This window comes from Barbus barbus, assembly GCF_936440315.1.
Source record: "Barbus barbus genome assembly, chromosome: 39".
NCBI classification, from domain to species: Eukaryota; Metazoa; Chordata; class Actinopteri; order Cypriniformes; family Cyprinidae; genus Barbus; species Barbus barbus.
Window position 1 is genome coordinate 13657267 of NC_136717.1, and position 17067 is coordinate 13674333.

At 37.4% G+C, this 17067-nt stretch overlaps 1 protein-coding gene across 1 annotated transcript in view; it reads left to right on the plus strand.

Moving 5' to 3' along the window:
• Positions 1–16774, plus strand: part of LOC306858653 (voltage-dependent calcium channel subunit alpha-2/delta-1-like) — a 94366-nt gene extending 77592 nt beyond the window's left edge. Inside the window, exons 25-38 of the mRNA XM_079399277.1 lie at positions 2014–2095; positions 2508–2573; positions 2664–2773; positions 2858–2929; positions 3208–3275; positions 3755–3793; positions 4303–4374; positions 6809–6961; positions 7705–7757; positions 7968–8023; positions 8349–8475; positions 8736–8848; positions 10530–10612; positions 15234–16774. Of these exons, the coding sequence (XP_079255403.1) occupies positions 2014–2095; positions 2508–2573; positions 2664–2773; positions 2858–2929; positions 3208–3275; positions 3755–3793; positions 4303–4374; positions 6809–6961; positions 7705–7757; positions 7968–8023; positions 8349–8475; positions 8736–8848; positions 10530–10612; positions 15234–15350 (1211 nt within the window). The 3' untranslated portion in view covers positions 15351–16774. The remainder of the gene's footprint in view (positions 1–2013; positions 2096–2507; positions 2574–2663; positions 2774–2857; positions 2930–3207; positions 3276–3754; positions 3794–4302; positions 4375–6808; positions 6962–7704; positions 7758–7967; positions 8024–8348; positions 8476–8735; positions 8849–10529; positions 10613–15233) is intronic.
• Positions 16775–17067: the final 293 nt, after the last annotated feature.

The window sequence follows — 17067 nt, forward strand, 5'->3', positions numbered from 1 at the left end:
GTTCTACTGCTTTATAACTTTGGCATCGGTTGCCTCAAAGGTCAGAATGTGGAGCCTGCTCTTACTCATGTAGGGGTTTATTACATTTTATAATATTAATACGTAATTTAAACAAATAGTTTAATTTAGCTCAAAGGGAATCATTTATGATTTTATAGGGATTCGAACAGAATCAGTGTTACGGCGATTCACTGAATGAGCCGTATAACAAACTCTGCACTGGATATTAAAATCCCAAATATAGTGAAAACACTATTAACTAGCACAGTAACGAAATCGACAGATTAAGGCATTAACTTGTGAGCAGAAAACACAAGATACTTCTCTTTTAAAATATAAATCAGTTTTATTTATATAAACCTAAGACATAAACTAATCTAACACATGAACACAAGCATTCACACATTCACACGTTGCAGAAAGAGAGAGAGTGAGGAAAGGATGAGTTTAAGAGAATGGAAATGTGAAATCCCAAGTTCACAGCAATAGGTACTATTGCATAGACCTGAACAACCATCAATCACTTATTTAACCCTCGCTTTGAGTTTCTCAATGAGGCTAAAATTTACATTAAAGTCACCAATTTAGTATTTGGAGGCATTGCTTGCTTGCCTGTGTTACGGGGTTTCCTTTGTGTCGTCGTTGCAGACAGGGGGTTCCCCGAAGTGTCTGATTGGCTGGAGGTTCAGTAGTCTTTGAAGTGGTGTCTCTTGGGCGTTGGCTGAGGATGCAGAGTTCTTTCTGGTTGAAGTTTGAAACGGGTCGGAGCTAGACTTTGTAGCAAACTTACATTAGAACACGAAACTCCACGGAAAGAAAAGAAACTAAAGTAAAATAATAAAATAAAATGATGTAATGAGACTAAGTTGTTTTCCTTCTCATTATGGCACGTGGGCCAGAGCATGCTCAAAGAGCAGCACGCGGTGAGAGGGACGAGAGAGTCAGAGAGAAAAAGGCAAGAGAGGTAAAAGAGACAAGAGAGATAAGAGGAGGATGTCCTGAGGTTTTAAACTCAGCTTCTGGACCGTCCTATCTGGACGCCTTGACCAATTAGACACTGTCCTTGCTTAGCTAGGGTGTGTTCTTCAAATCATAAATCAGCTTGTTATCAGTCACATGGTCCGAATTTTACAAGCTATGGCCAAGTATACCTTATTGAACATGATTTCATAATAAGACTATGATGCATTTGACAAAGAATTGACAGGAAGAAACATTTCAAGCGTGAATTCTCAAACTCATAGATACTAAACATGCAATAGGTCTCTTTAAGGCTCGAGCCATTCAATACTTATTAAAAGCAAGACATATTGAGTTATTAAAACAAGGATATTCAAATGGGTTACATACACAATATGCAGTTATGCATAGAAATTATTAGTTTCATTAAAATTGAAAATGAAAGTCTTTATGTGGTTCTATGGAGAACGAGGCATGTTCTTTAGACAGGAATGTTGGTTTGGTCTGTATTCTATGTGGGGGAGAAGTCAGTCTAAGGAAGCTTGTGAATACAATCGTGGAACCCGTGATGGCCATCTCTTTGACCATCAGTCTTGATTATTTGCAACAAATTTGACAGTCTCCTTCTTGAATTGGAATTATCAATAAGTGTTAGTTTGTCTCAAGGTTGTAAGTTGTTTGGTGAAAGAGAGCTTGTTAGTTGGGCTTGCTTCAGCTAGTTGGAACTAGGACTCCGGACAGATTTATGATATCCTGTTTCTTGGAGCCTCTCTTTCTGGAATCTCAGCTTCTCATGTTTCAGTGTCCTAATGCATCTTAAAATTGTCTGATTCAGTCTCTGATATCCTACACTCATGACCAACAGGTGTTTATGCATTTATCAAGTCAAAGGTGAAGCTTATAATGATGTAAAGCTTTGTTCTGTGCCTATTGATCTTCCATTAGATTTTGCTCCTGAGTATGAGAGCCATTTTGATACTTGTCATGTCAAAACGATGGTAAAAGGAAGGCGAGATGTTGATAGAAGCCTTTTTTATATATATGGTTCCTCAGGTAATATGGAGCTAATAAACAGACTGCTGCTGGACGCTGGCATCACGGCAGAACTGACCAAACACTGGAACAAACAGGGGCAGTGAGTTGTACTGAATTATTAAAGCGAAATACACAAGGCCAGGTGAATTTAACTTTAGCTTTACTTTCCTCATGTTGATCCAAACCTGTATGAATGTCTGTCTTTGGTGGAACACAAAAGGAGATGTTTTGAACTATGTTCATGCTGCTTTTTTTCATACAGTGAAAGCATAGGCTGTCAAATAGTCATAAATAGTCTTTTATGGTGCTATATTGTCTTTTTAGGAGTTTGGCCACTGTATGCTTTTGTTGTATGGAAAAGAGCAGCATGAACATGCTGCTGAGCAACTCCTTTTGTGTTCCACAGAAGAAAGAAAATCACATAAGCAGCATAAAAGATAAATGATGATAGAATTTTTCAGTGAACATCTATTTTATACAGCACTTTTTTCAGTCTGGTTTGTGGTTTTCAGGAATGAGAGAATCAGGGCTAAGTTTGTGGCGACTGACGGCGGAGTCACTAGAGTATTTCCTGCGAGGTACTATTATATTTTAAAGCTTTAGAGAGGGAATACCAGGCAGGCCTATGGGATTTAGACTAAAATTATCACTCTGTGTGTGTTCTGCAGTGCTGGTTCAGAATGGACTGAACAGGCAGAAACATACAAGTCTAGTTTCTACAAGAGAAGTCTGGACAACAACATTTATGTATTTACATCATCACCATACACATTCAATGGTGCGTATGTGTTTGTGATTATTATACAGCAAAATCCCATTTTCCTTTTGGATTAATGGATTTTTTCTGTCCCCTTTTTATCAGAATCTCAAGATTCCATTTTAGTGAGCAGAGCGATGGACCTGCGAGTTGATGAATTCATGCTGAAGCCAGCAGGTAAGAGTTGGATGTTATAGTTTTGATATGGGAATATACTGTAGATAGTCACTGGGATAGAAAAATAGAAGAAAGTGTGTGGTGATAAACCAATATAACAGCCTGGTCAAGTAATCAAACCGTATTTTCAAACTATTGACACTTACCAGAAGTGGCCAGTTTAGAAAGCTACCAATAGTGTAATTAAAGTTGATGTTTTGTTTTGTCAGTGAATTTTAGTTTGATTGTGTGATTGTGAACTGATGGAAAATTTAAAACTAAACTCATTTTGGTTTCAGTGGTTGGTGTAAAACTGGATAAACAGACTTGGATGGAAAGCTTCATCAATGCTACGATTACGCCCAAAGTGAGTTGCGAAGAATGGACTACCTGTATTCACTTAACTGTAGTGCAGGTTAGAAAGATGGTTGAGATGATTCATCTTAATAGTGTCAGTTTGCCATTTGTATGAATTAGGTATGCAGTGATGAAAGTTAGAGTAAAATAGACAATATTCAAATTCCAAAAAGTAAATTCAAAATCTAAATGCTACAGGTGAGCTTTGTAATCACATTGTAATGCACAGTTTAGAAAACAAAAACAAAAACTTGTAATAGTGTTATTATTGTTAATGTTTTTAAAGATTAATTTCAAGTGGGCATTAGATGTTGTTAAAGATGATCTAAATGTAAAAAACGAGCATGCTCAATTAAATATTCAATATGAGTCAATGTCCACTGATACCAATAAATTAAAACAATCTCTAATATTGCCTGATAATATAGTTTTGATATTTTTGTGCAACTCTAATATGAATCTGTCTGTATTTTTACTCTTTCTGCACAGTGTGTTGGCGAAATCTGTGGGTGCAGGAGGGACGATAGCGTAAGATCATATTTATGTGACTACTTGTGTTAAATCTAAAGAGTTGTTATTAACTATATTATATAAACTACTATTAAAAAATTTGGAGTTAGTAAGATTTTTTTTTTAATTCTCTTATGCCCATCAAGCAGGTATTCATTTTTGCAAAAAATACAGTAAAAACAGTAATATTGTGAAAAATACAATTCAAAATAGCTGTTTTCTATTTTAGTATATTTTCTCAAGAAACATTTCTTATTATTTTCACTTTTAAAAATGGTTGCGCTGCTTTTTATTTTTGTGGAAACCATGAAATCTTTTTCAGGATTCTTTGATGAATGGAAAAAAGCGTTTATTTAAAAATAGAAATCCCTTGTAACAATATAAATGTCTTTACTGTCACTTTCGACCAGTTTGTGTTGAATAAGTGTTAATATGTTGAATAAGTATTAATTTCTTTAAAAAAAACTTACTGACAACAAACTTCGTTTAAATTACACTAAAACTGTATTTATCTTTTTCTCTCAAAGAATCTGGACTGCTTTCTTCTGGATGATGGCGGCTTCCTTGTCATGACCAATAAGGACCTCTATATCAATAAGGTGTGTCTCTCTTCATACCCAATCACCATTTTGCTTCCATTCCACATTCCCCTCCTTTCACCCCTGGAGAGCGCCCACCCAACCCCACCTGCACCCCGCCGGCAACAGCACTAGAGTAAATGTTTAAAGTTAGGCTCAGCGAGGGAAACCAATCAGAGCAGAGTGTGTGCAGGATAAATCACAGCCGGAGTGTTTGGCAGCAGGACTGAAGCCGAGGAGACCGATTGTGCCCTAAATCCCGTCTCCTCCCCTCTGTGTGGGCAGACTCTCCAGGGGTCGGCTAGGACCGCCGGGCAGACCGCACATTCATTACGGCTGTTATTGCATGGGGAGCGGCGGCCATTCTGTACGCTCTAGGATTTATATCGCCTTTGGACTGACTTATAGTCTCGGATGTACACAATTTTACATTCTTACGTGCAGTACAAAGCTGGAAGTTAAGCTGTGTGTGTTCGTAACAGTAACCAGAACAGGGGCGTTTTTTAAAATTCCACACACACTCGCGGTCGGTATCACACCTCAGAGATTTTCTGGGCTCACAGACAACTCTTTCTTTGGTTTAAATTATGGTAATGCAGTAGGCTGTCCTAATAAGTTTAGAACAGATCCTATTGGCTCCCCTGAGCACGGTGGGCTCCACACGCTTTATACACACAGGATGTAGTCAAGTCAAGTCAAGTCAGCTTTATTGTCAATTCTTCCACATGTACAGCACATACATACAGACAATTGAAATTGCATTACTCTCAGACCCTTGGTGCATACAGTTAACATTAAACACGTTCAGATACAGATAAATACAGTTTAAACATATGTACATACAACTATGCAAATATACAAATGAGGATATTGTAGAAAAAAAATAAGAATTAGATCGATAAGTGGCATAAGGCGCATGGCAGATAGAGTGCAAAACCAGTTAAATAGAAACAACACTGTGTAGATATATTTGTAGTGCAAAAGAGCTTATCAGTCTGAGGACATTGTAGAAAATAAAAAAAGAGAGATAGATAAAGTGCATAAGGCACATGGCAGAATAGATGGAGTGCAAACCAGTTGAATGTACAAAAACAAAACTGTGCAGATTTGTTTTGTTTTGTTCTGTTATGAGTGTAGTGCAAGAAGAGCTTATCAGTCTGTTAAAGTGACAAGTTCGGATAGCTTTTTGTCAGACTATCCGTAGTCTGTACTTCACAGCGTGAACTTATACTACAGATTAGTACAGACAGACATCCTCATACCCTGAGTAACACATGCCTGCTATGAAACTCGGCCAATGTTGTGAAATTTTGAATAAGAATAAACCCACTTAGATTCTGTAGTGATAGAATTCAGCAGAAAGCTGTGCATAATTATTTACTATTTAATTCTGCACATTTCCATTTTAACACATTTTTGGTAACACTTTAGTATAGAGACCAATTCTTACTATTAACTAGTTGCATGACTATTATTAACATATTGGATATTTATTAATACATATAAAGCACATGTATGACCATATTCTACACCCCTAATCCTACCCAATACCTAAACTTAACAACTACCTTACTAACTATTAATAAGCAGCAAATTAGGAGTTAATTGAGGCAAAAGTCGAGGTTAATGGTTTGTTAATAGCGAGAACTGGATCTTAAAATAAAGTATGACTGCTGATACAGCCAGGAACACTGGGGAGTAACGAGTAGACCAGACGAAGTCTATCAGAACAGACAGGACTTAAATACAAGGGATAATCATAGATAATTAGACAAACACGGCTGGACAAGAATTAACTAATGATCACATTAAACAAGGACAGGAAACAAACCAAATATAGAAACATGAGGCCAGAACACATGACACACACGACAGAGGACTGACATGTATTCAGTGCTTGATTCTTTATGTTTGTAGCTCATCTCAGGACATCTACAGACCAAATGGCGAATAAATAAAACATTTCATTGCGGGTTTAAATGATGTTAATTGAAAACAAAAATAGCTTTTGTATACTTTATTTTTCAGTGGTGAATCTTCACAGTATGTGCCTGTTGCTTTTTAAAATGCAGGTTCATGAAGGTTATTCTTTTGGGGCATTAAATTATCCCCAGACGTAAACTAAATCTGATAAAATCCTTTGGATGTTCCTTTGGAGATGCCAGTTTTGTGGGTGAAATCCAGTCATTTCAGTAGGAAACAAAATTTTACATAACGGGAAAAAATTTCCCCACACAGATTTCGCAACAGGATTTAGCAAGTTTGTCACATTGACCGATAGAAGGCTGCTTGATTTGAAAGTAACTGTTTGAGCTTTGCAACGACAGACCTTATTTGTTGGAAATATTTGTTTTGCTGAAATTTTTAATTATTATAATTATCCCCATATAATAACAGAAGTCTATGATGCCCCTGTAAGTAATTGTGTGTGTTTGTGAATCGTTTATGTTTTCAGATCGGACAGTTTTTTGGTATGATTGACCCCAGCCTAATGAGGAATCTGATTAACGAATCCCTCTTCTCAGTCAACATAACCTACGACTATCAGGCCCTCTGTGAACCCACAAAAGAAACTAAAGCTGCCGCTGGTCTCAGATCAGTCTATGTGGTGAGTTTCATTTTCTTTGAATTCATTTCGGTTTCTTAAGACAAAAAAATAAAGTCAGTTTATAATATGTTCACTCACTATAAAATCGTATCCAGTAGTGGTTTGCGTGTTATCTGAAAAGTGTTTTGGCACCTGTAAATAAAGATTTGCTTACATAGCACATTTTCCCCAGACTATAAAGCTTAGTCATGCGATTAGTGAACTTCATATTATTGTTCCATATCACACTGATAAGTAAGCCTCACGATACTCTCTCTGATCTGTGTGACTTGAACGATTATGGCCTTGTCTTATATGCTGACTAAACCTCTCACAACACACAGAGTCAACCGTGAATCATCACAAAGAGACACGTCCTCTCTCATGCTAATCAGAGCAGCGTGTGCGGCAGCTAATGGTCCCCTGAGCTCATTCGTTTAGCCTTGTTTGTGGATTTATGCTTGCATCTGCTGAGCTTTTGTCTAATATCTCCTGTATTGTTTGGCACTGAGTCCTTTCTGTCTGGCAAGGTCGTATTAGGGCCCCCTGCCAATAAAAATCAGGATGTTTTGGTGCTTCTCAGCTCCGGATATGCAACTTGCAAAGTTGGAGAAGAATGTCTGAGAGAATAAGAGTTTAAGGTGCCAACATCTTAGAGTTTATGCTGATTTTAATGGGGTGATACATCACAAGGACATTTTAGATGCCCTTAGTGCTTATAGAAATGTTGTATAGGTTTAAAACATGTTGTTTGTCCCTTTTAGCCCACCATAGCTGACATCCTGAACATTGGTTGGTGGGCTTCTGCAGCAGTCTGGTGAGCGATTTAACTTTCTCAGTTCACACAAAAATGAAAAGCCATTGATTATTAACTAAACCTCATGTTCCAAACCTTTCTACTGTGGGAAACAAGAGGGGATATTTTTAAAAAGTGCCTCATTGTACGTTTTACAAGTAAATAGGAGTCCAATGTTGTTTTGGAACCCAATGACTTTCATTAAATCAGTAATTCTTTTGATTTTTCCAGGTCAATATTGCAGCAGTTGTTTGTCAGCATCACATTTCCAAACTTCCTTGAGGCAGGTAAGATCTAGACATTAGTAATTCATTGCTATGAAACAATGATGAAGCCACTGCAATTTGGCAGACGTCTGTTTTTCTTGTCGTCTGGTGCACTGCCAAAACCACAGTGCTAATGACTGCTAACGTTGAATTCATGTACGTACAGAGTGTGACTATTTCAGAATGTCAAAGACAATTAATGTGATGAGGGCACGGTGTAAATTTTGACTGTATTCATTGACTCATTGACAGTTCAGTGGGTGTTATTTTGGCACAAAATCAACAGTGATTCAAATAAGCACTTGTAGCTCGTGGCAATTGAATAGTGATTGTGTTTTGTTCACAGCGGACCTAGACGATGACCTGTCTGAAATGCCATCTAAAGAGAGTTGCATTAAAGAGCAGAAACAGTATTTCTTTGAGAACGATGAGACAACTTTTAAGGGGACTATTGATTGTCAGAACTGCTCCAGGTGAGACTTTTATGGAACTAAAATTATTTTTATTTATATTTATTTATTTACTTATTTCAATTATTACTTGTTTAAATGGCATCTCATGTAACAATAAATAAATAAATATATTTAAAAAATAAGTAATTTAAATTGAACATTTTACCTCATTATATAGCATTTTAATCAGTTGTCACCCAGTTCTTAATGATCAAGGTGATCTTTGTCACAGATGAATTGTGGCCATTAATTTGTGCATATTTTTGTGTTTTTGTTTTCAGGCAGTACATAGCTGAAAAGCTTCCGAAGACAAATCTGGTGCTTATTGTTGCCGACACAAAAGAACCGTGTTGCCAGGCCGATGAAAGATTTTTCTCCCAGGAAGAAAAGCCTTGTATCCTTCATTCACGTACAAAGAAACCTGCTGTCTGGTATTGAGACACAGAATGATGATTACTCATCAGGTCAGTGTCAGCTTTGGGAAGGAAATTCACTAGAAGTAGCTAGAAAATAACTAGAAGTAGCTGTTCCAGTAAAAGCATCGCGTCTTACAATTTCACGCAAAAACACATTCTGGAGGACATTTTAGTCAGTTCATTGGAACAGCTGATGTCAGTAAACTGGGAAAAAAAATGGTTGACCAGTTCTCAAGATATTACCCAACTTGTTTATCTCATTAAATGTCCAATTTTCCTTGGAAATAAGTGACTTGTAGAGGTTGAATAGGTTGCAAAGTTTTATAATATTGTTCAATGCTGGTATTTTTGGGTACTTTGCTAAATAAACCAGAAAAAAAAACAGGTTTTGCTGCTGAACAGCTAGATCACCAGCACTAGACCTGCATAAACCAGGATGGACTTGCAGTTTTTTCTTCAACAGGAGTGTATTAAGGCCTACACACTCTAATGTCAATTATAAATGTAACTAAGTTTTAGTGAATTGGTGTCTTATCATTTCATGCGTGAATTTTTGTATGATCTGCGTACAGCCCACTGACTCAGAGGCACATGCCCCCTCAGATTTTTGAGCCAAGTGAATTTTGAATGCAGCTTCCAAAAGACAAAAAATAGCTGATTAATATTTTCTATATTTAATACAATCACACCAGTGTGATTAGATCTTTCAGCGCGTCATATCAGCTGATAAATTAAAATCTGTGTTCGCTGGCTGGCACTGAGCCAGAGACAGATACGTTTTTACAGCACTGCGCATTATAACCAATCACACACGATGCTGTTGAGCTTATGAGTGCAATGACCAATCAGAGGTGTTCAGATGAGTCATCGCTAAAATGCTGGTGTTTTCGTCACTCACTCACTGACTGAATACCTCTTTCTGGCGAATTCTCTTGTTAGAAACAATGAAGTGCAGATGTGTGTATGAATCTGTAAGATATTCATTTCACAGTGTAAACAGCTTCAGTGATTTTAATGGGAGATTTTGAGAGTGCTTGAACTCTAGACTGTCAGTGAAAATGTTCTTTGATAATGTAAATGTTCTTTGCTCTCTTTCTGTACAATGAAAGTGTTATGATAAGTAGCCTAACTTACAATGTTTTTATTCATAGTAACTTTCAATGTTAATTCATATTAAATATAAAGTCAGTCATATTAAAACTATGTTATGGCATGATGCCCATATGTGTTACTTAAGTAAACATAAAGTTTTTATACATAGGCTAGTTAATAGATTACATTATTAGGCTACTTTAACCATCGTCCACTATAGATCAACTAACATATAAAGGTGAGAATCAAGATATTTCATGATATAGTTAATGCATTTGAGAATGTTTTGAATAAAAAGGAAAGAAAACCCCATAAGAACATAAGTGCTATTGTGGCTGCTGTGTGTCACATGACGAACCCCCCTCCCCACCCACTCGTGCCCCCTCAAAAATAATGAGTGCATGACGCCCCTGCACTGAATGTTGGGTTTTCTTCTAAAAATCGTATGTTTCCATACAAATCAAATTTTTATACGAAATTTATGCGAAAAATGCCACCTCGGAAAATACTTACATTTTCGCATAATATCAGATTGTGCTGATTTGAATCCTGAACTTGGTCTCACAGCTCCAGGTCCAGATCCCTGTGAGATAGCCCAGAACCCACGCTATCGGAAAGGTCCGACACAGTGCTTTGACAACAACAAAAGTGTAAGTCACCCAAACACCTCCTTCCTGCAAAAGTCTACAACAGATTGAGACCAAACTAGCAATCAGCATGACTTAATGTGCATCATGCCCTATTCTTCTAAAATGGCTGGTCTTTGCTGCTCTCATTTCAGTCATTGCCTGAGATCTACCACACTGAGACTCTATGAGAATCACTGAGTCATGATCAATATAAAGAAACGCTGGTATTTGTCTCTGTGTGATAGATTGGTTTGGGAGAGCTTGGCTTTGTTTGACATGTTCTAATCTCACACAAACATACATTTCATGGCCTAAAGAATATGGACACCTTTTTTTAATTAACTGGTTTGGGTGTTTCAGATATGCCTGTGATTAACAGGTGCATAATACCAAGCATAATCCCATTTTTGAAGACATGAAGAGTCTAGTGTGGAAGAATTTGACTGTCCTGCACAAAAAAAGACATGAACCCCATTGAACAAGCTTAACCTCCTATTCGTAATTTTGAATTTAAATGTTCACTGAGTACATACAGTGGTGTGAAAAAGTGTTGGCCCCTTCCTGATTATTTTTTTTTTTTGCATGTTTGTCACACTTTAATGTTTCAGATCATCAAACAAATTTAAATATTAATCAAAGATAACACAAGTAAACACAACATGCAAGTTTTTTATTATGAAGGGAAAACAAAATCCAAACCCACATGACCCTGTGTGAAAAAGTGCTTGCCCCCTAAACCTAATAACTGGTTGGGCCACCCTTAGCAGCAGCAACTGCAATCAAGCGTTTGCGATAACTTGCAATGAGTCTGTTACAGCGCTGTGGAGGAATTTTGGCCCACTCATCTTGGCAGAATTGTTGTAATTCAGCCACATCGGAGGGTTTTCGAGCATGAACCGCCTTTTTAAGGTCATGCCACAGCATCTCAATAGGATTCAGGTCAGGACTTTGACTAGGCCACTCCAAAGTCTTCATTTTGTTTTTCTTTAGCCATTCAGAGGTGGATTTGCTATTGTGTTTTGGATCATTGTCCTGCTGCAGAACCCAAGTTTGCTTACAGCAGGAGACCGTGCTGCCGCGACTGAGAGCAGCTCGATGGTGTTTAGTGTCCCGCAGCAGCAGGTGCGCAAGTGACTTCAGCGCAGATGAATAGTTCTGTGTTCAAATGCAAGCAATAGACTAAAGCTTGCTGCAAAGCCCCAGCAAACATAATCATGAATGTGTCTCCGGGAAATAGTAAGGAGATATTTGAATTATTTACTAATAAACTAATGTTTTCTGAGTCTGTGTCGCAAGTTGCAGATCCTGACTCGCCGTCTCCTCATTAGACGCGCCTTTAGAGAGAAATGCATCTTTATTGATTATGATTAAGATTATAATAAAAGAGTTTTTGTTTTGGTTTTTTTTTTCGTTAAGTGATAATTTAAAGCTTTCTATAGATATATTTATCATGTCTGTGAGGCATGTATTCGCTCAGTTTCGGTTCATTTTTGTGAAGCGCTCCTGTTAAAGACGGCAGAAAGCGCATCATGTTTGTTTTCTTTGTTTTATAAAAGAACTACCTTTTGTTGGTATTGTGAGTGCACACAAATACAAGTTGACCCTTTACAGATCCAAATGATGTATTACTCTTACCTTTATCAAAAAAATAAATGACGGCGTAGGCTATTTTAATTTGTTTCCACTGAAAAAAATCCAAAGCTGGTGCCTCCATGTCCTGCAGAGCGCGCTTTAGCTTCCACTCTCCGCACAAACTGAGATATAGGCTACACACATTATTATTATAGCGCAGGTTTAACGTTTAAACATTGTTATATACTTGAACTGTTTTAGTATAGCTATAGATATTATTTTAGGCAAGTCGTGATGATATGAGAAGGCTAAATTGATCAAACATAGGCTATGATCAGCTCATGCAGCTGACCGCTTGGTCGTTACTTTAAAAAACTAAAACTTATAGGCTATTTAACAAACAAAAATGCTCCAAACGTTTTTCTAAATTAACTTAATAAAAAAACAAAACGAAATATAATCATTTTGCCATTACACACTAAACTGAACTATTTTAATAGCTGAAACAGTAGTATAAACTGTTTTAGGAGAAGGGGGAAAAAAAGACGGGCTCGGGTCGGACTCGGGCCGGTAATTCTGATAAGCTGTCGGACGTGGGCCGGGCTAGGGCCTAAATTTGAGGCCCGTGCAGGGCTCTAATTCATGGTTCCATTTATCACAGCAAGTCTTCCAGGTCCTGAAGCAGCAAAACAGCCCCAGACCATCACACTACCACCACCATATTTTACTGTTGGTATGATGTTCTTTTTCTGAAATGCTGTGTTACTTTTACGCCAGATGTAATGGGACACACACCTTCCAAAAAGTTCAACTTTTGTCTCGTCAGTCCACAGAGTATTTTCCCAAAAGTCTTGGGGATCATCGAGATGTTTTCTGGCAAAACTGAGACGAGCCTTTATGTTCTTTTTGCTCAGCAGCGGTTTTCATCTTGGAACTCTGCCATGCAGGCCATTTTTGCCCTGTCTCTTTCTTATGGTGGAGTCATGAACACTGACCTTAACTGAGGCAAGTGAGGCTTGCAGTACTTTAGATGTTGTTGTGGGGTCTTTTGTGACCTCTTGGAGGAGTCGTCGCTGCACTCTTGGGGTAATTTTGGTCGGCCGGCCACTCCTGGGCAGGTTCACCACTGTTCCATGTTTTCGTCATTTGTGGATAATGGCTCTCACTGTGGTTCGCTGGAGTCCCAAAGCTTTAGAAATGGCTTTATAACCTTTTCCAGACTGATAGATCTCAATTACTTTCTTTCTCATTTGTTCCTGAATTTCTTTGGATCTCAACATGATGTGTAAGTTTTGAGGATCTTTTGGTCTACAAGTGGCAAACACTTTTTCACACAGGGCCATGTGGGTTTGGATTTTGTTTTAAAAACCCTCCATTTAAAAACTGCATGTTGTGTTTACTTGTGTTATCTTTGATTAATATTTAAATTTGTTTGATGATCTGAAACATTAAAGTGTGACAAACATGCAATAAAATAAAAAATCAGGAAGGGGGCCAACACTTTTTCACACCACTGTATGAGTGGGGTGTCCACATACTTTTGACCAATCTTTATCTAAACACACCTACTTCCTGCTCTGGAGTCTCTCTTTTTACTTAAAGTATTAACGCTTTTGGGCTCAAGCACTTGTCCGTGTGTTGCTTAAACTTCTGACTATGAAACATTTTTCTGCATGACTCTTCCTCTCTCTTTCTCTCTTTCTCTGGTGCTGTGTATTTGGCTGTATAATGTATGTTAGGATGAGGCCATGTGTAGGAGAAATGCAGGCTCTCCACTGCTTTCCTCTCTGCTCATGTTACTGCTGCCAGTGTTCATGTGCTGTCTCGGGTCAGTCCATCTCTCTATCTCCCTCTATCTCTCTCTCTCTCTCTCTCTCTCTCTCTTGTTTTATTTGTTTATTTATTCATTCATTTACTTATTTATATCAATCTATCTTGTCTGCCAAATTAGAAGTAAATTCACTACACGTGTCACTTTTGTTTCTTGTATGTCATCTTATTCAAGTTTGGAAATGTCTTCCTTTAGTGAATCAGCTGCTAAAACAGCACAGGCAGTTTGTGCAAAAGGCTATCAGCAGGCACACTTCTGTTCTTTTTATCTGCATGTTCCACTCAGATTGTTTGTTCTTTTTCTGTCTAATTCAGATTAATATCTCTTTCACTCATGCATTTAATTTTGTCAAGAGTCAAACTAATTATCTTAACTGTTGCTTCGTACAGCTTGTTAAACTGCTGATGTAACTCTCACGCTTGACTAATTCACCAGCTGTAATGAATAAATTATTATTATAATTTTTTTATTATTTAAGTTTTTAGGCTGATTGTAGTGGGATATTGGTGCGTTCATCTAATGTCACAATTACTGTAATTAATCATGTATAATATGCTAAATATATATACTGCCATTCAAAGGTTTGGGGTCAGTATGATTTTTTATGTTTTTAACGGACTTTCTTATGCTCATCAAAGCTTCATTTATTTGAAATACAGAAAAAAACACTGTATTATTGTAAAATATTATTGCAATTTAAAATAACGGTTTACTATTTTATATAATTTATTCTTGCGATGCAAAGCTGAATTTTTAGTATCATTACTCCAGTCTTCAGTGTCAGAAATCATTCTAGTATGCTGATTTATTATCAGTGTTTTGCTGCAAGTTGTGCTGCTTTTCTTTTTTTTTAGAACCTGGGATACTTTTTTTATTCTTTGATTAAAAAGTTTAAAACTGCAGAATTTATGCAAAATAGAAATCTCTTTTAACAATATATGTCGTCGCTATCCGTTTTTATTGATTTCACACATCCTAAAATAAAAGTATTAATCTCTTTAAAATAAAAAACAAATTATGGAAAAGGAAACAAAAAATAATAATCATAATAGCCAATACATATTTGCATGTATTTTAAAATTTTGCAATAAACTATGATATCTATTGTCAATAGAGAAAATCACTGGAATTTTTACTTTATTATAAAATTTTCTTTTCATCCTTATGGTAATTCCCACACTATGTGATCGCACCATTAGTTTCCCAGCAGACTTATTGGCTTTCTCTTGCTGGCAATAGGAGCAGGGCGAGGAATGCGGTGGGGCGTCAGGTCTGAGTCCATCTATCTTGTCCATGGTCATCCTCCAGCTGCCGCTGCTCTGGCTTCTGATTGGACAAGGACACTGCCTCTCGTGACCTCAGCATAGAGATGCCACACCCCACTACGATGCCAAAACGTACCACATTTGAACGTTCATCCAGACTCCCATGCTACAGCCCAGCACATGGAGGGAGAGGCTCTGACCCAGGAAGTACAACACCCAAGCCGCGATCACTCACAGCCTTTGAGGTCAAAGTAGGTCAGAGATGATAAATGAGCAACGACCTTTGACATTTGACCCGTGAGGTCAGAATCTCTCCACATGAGCGACAGGGTGGGCAGTCTTACCTGGGTGGGCAGACCTTGACACTTCATCGTCACTTCACTATGAAGAAACATCCTGTCTTTAAAACGAAAAAATTATCCAATCACAACACTGCCAACCAAAGTTTCACCCTTTACCGACGTGATGCCTTTTTTTTAACCTATTTGTCCTTCAGCATATTTACAGTACACGGCTAATTCCTCGGTATTACAAACTTTTTATATGTGACTTTTATGGTTTGCCCTGCTGAGATCTTTAATGGAACCCTCCGGGTTGGGTCAAAATCCAGCCTTGTTTGTGGTCTGCAGCCCATTACTGGAAAAAAACGGACAAATGAGCTTGTGGCCCGATGCAAAAGTCTCTTGTTTTTCCCAGTGGTCTCCACCTCTGTGCCTCGGGAATATCGGTTTCATTTCCAACCGCCGTTTCGAGTGAACAGTCCCTCCCTCCATTTGTCCGTGGGTACCTGTATTCGCTATTTTTTAACAGCCCAACTGCTGCCAAACATTACCCTGTGTGTGGTCTTGCTGTACTTTGCACTTGATGCCAAGCAGGTCATGTGGCCAAACAGCCCTTTGGTTCTTATTTAGGGCTTTTTAAATGACAGCCGATTCGTACCAACCTAAAAGCTTGCAAAGTTATGCATCCTGGCCGTGAATATGATGAGAAAACCCCGCTATTGCATGTGTGTGTGTTTTTTGTTTTGTTGTTGTTGTTGTTTTTTGGTGCATTACCTGTTTATTTTAAATTAAGTTATTGAAAATGAGCAAAGATTTTTCTGCTGTATGTTTAATGTTGAGTTTTATGTGCTATATTTAATGTATGTGTGTGTGGATATGCATATGCTAAAGGGTGAAAAGCATTTATCACATAGTTGCTCTTCCCCACACTTTATTATCATCTGGAGAACTCGAAAAGGTGGAAAGAAAATTATCTAATGTTTACAGATATTTTGAGACACCCGAGAGTTTTTATAAGAAATGTTGCCCCTGGTTGTGCTGTCTCTGATGTGTCGTTTTTCACTTTAATGTCAGAGGCAGAGCCCTGTCAGCCTTTCTTTCCTGTCAACGTGCCTTGATGTGAATGGATTCATATTAAAATAAGCGAAGGAATATCACAATGTGCAATCTGACCCAGAGAAATGTAAAATATTGACATTCTGATCTGATAAAAAAAATTAACTTCCGTCCCTTTAAGAGGTCTTGACTGGATCTTTGTGCCTCATTGAAATCTGGGCCAAAATCCAAAATTTATGGAATAATTAAGATTTTGTGAAGAGACAAGAATAATTACGGAAGCCCTGGACTGCTCATAAAATGAACGATTTTAAAATATTTGTCAGTGTTTTATTTGTTTAATATTAACAACAACAACAACAGCAACAACAATAATAATAATAATATATTTAAAACATGTATGTATTGTTTGTTTATTAATTGTATTATTATTATTATTATTTGTTTTAAAAATAAAAAATATATTTTTAA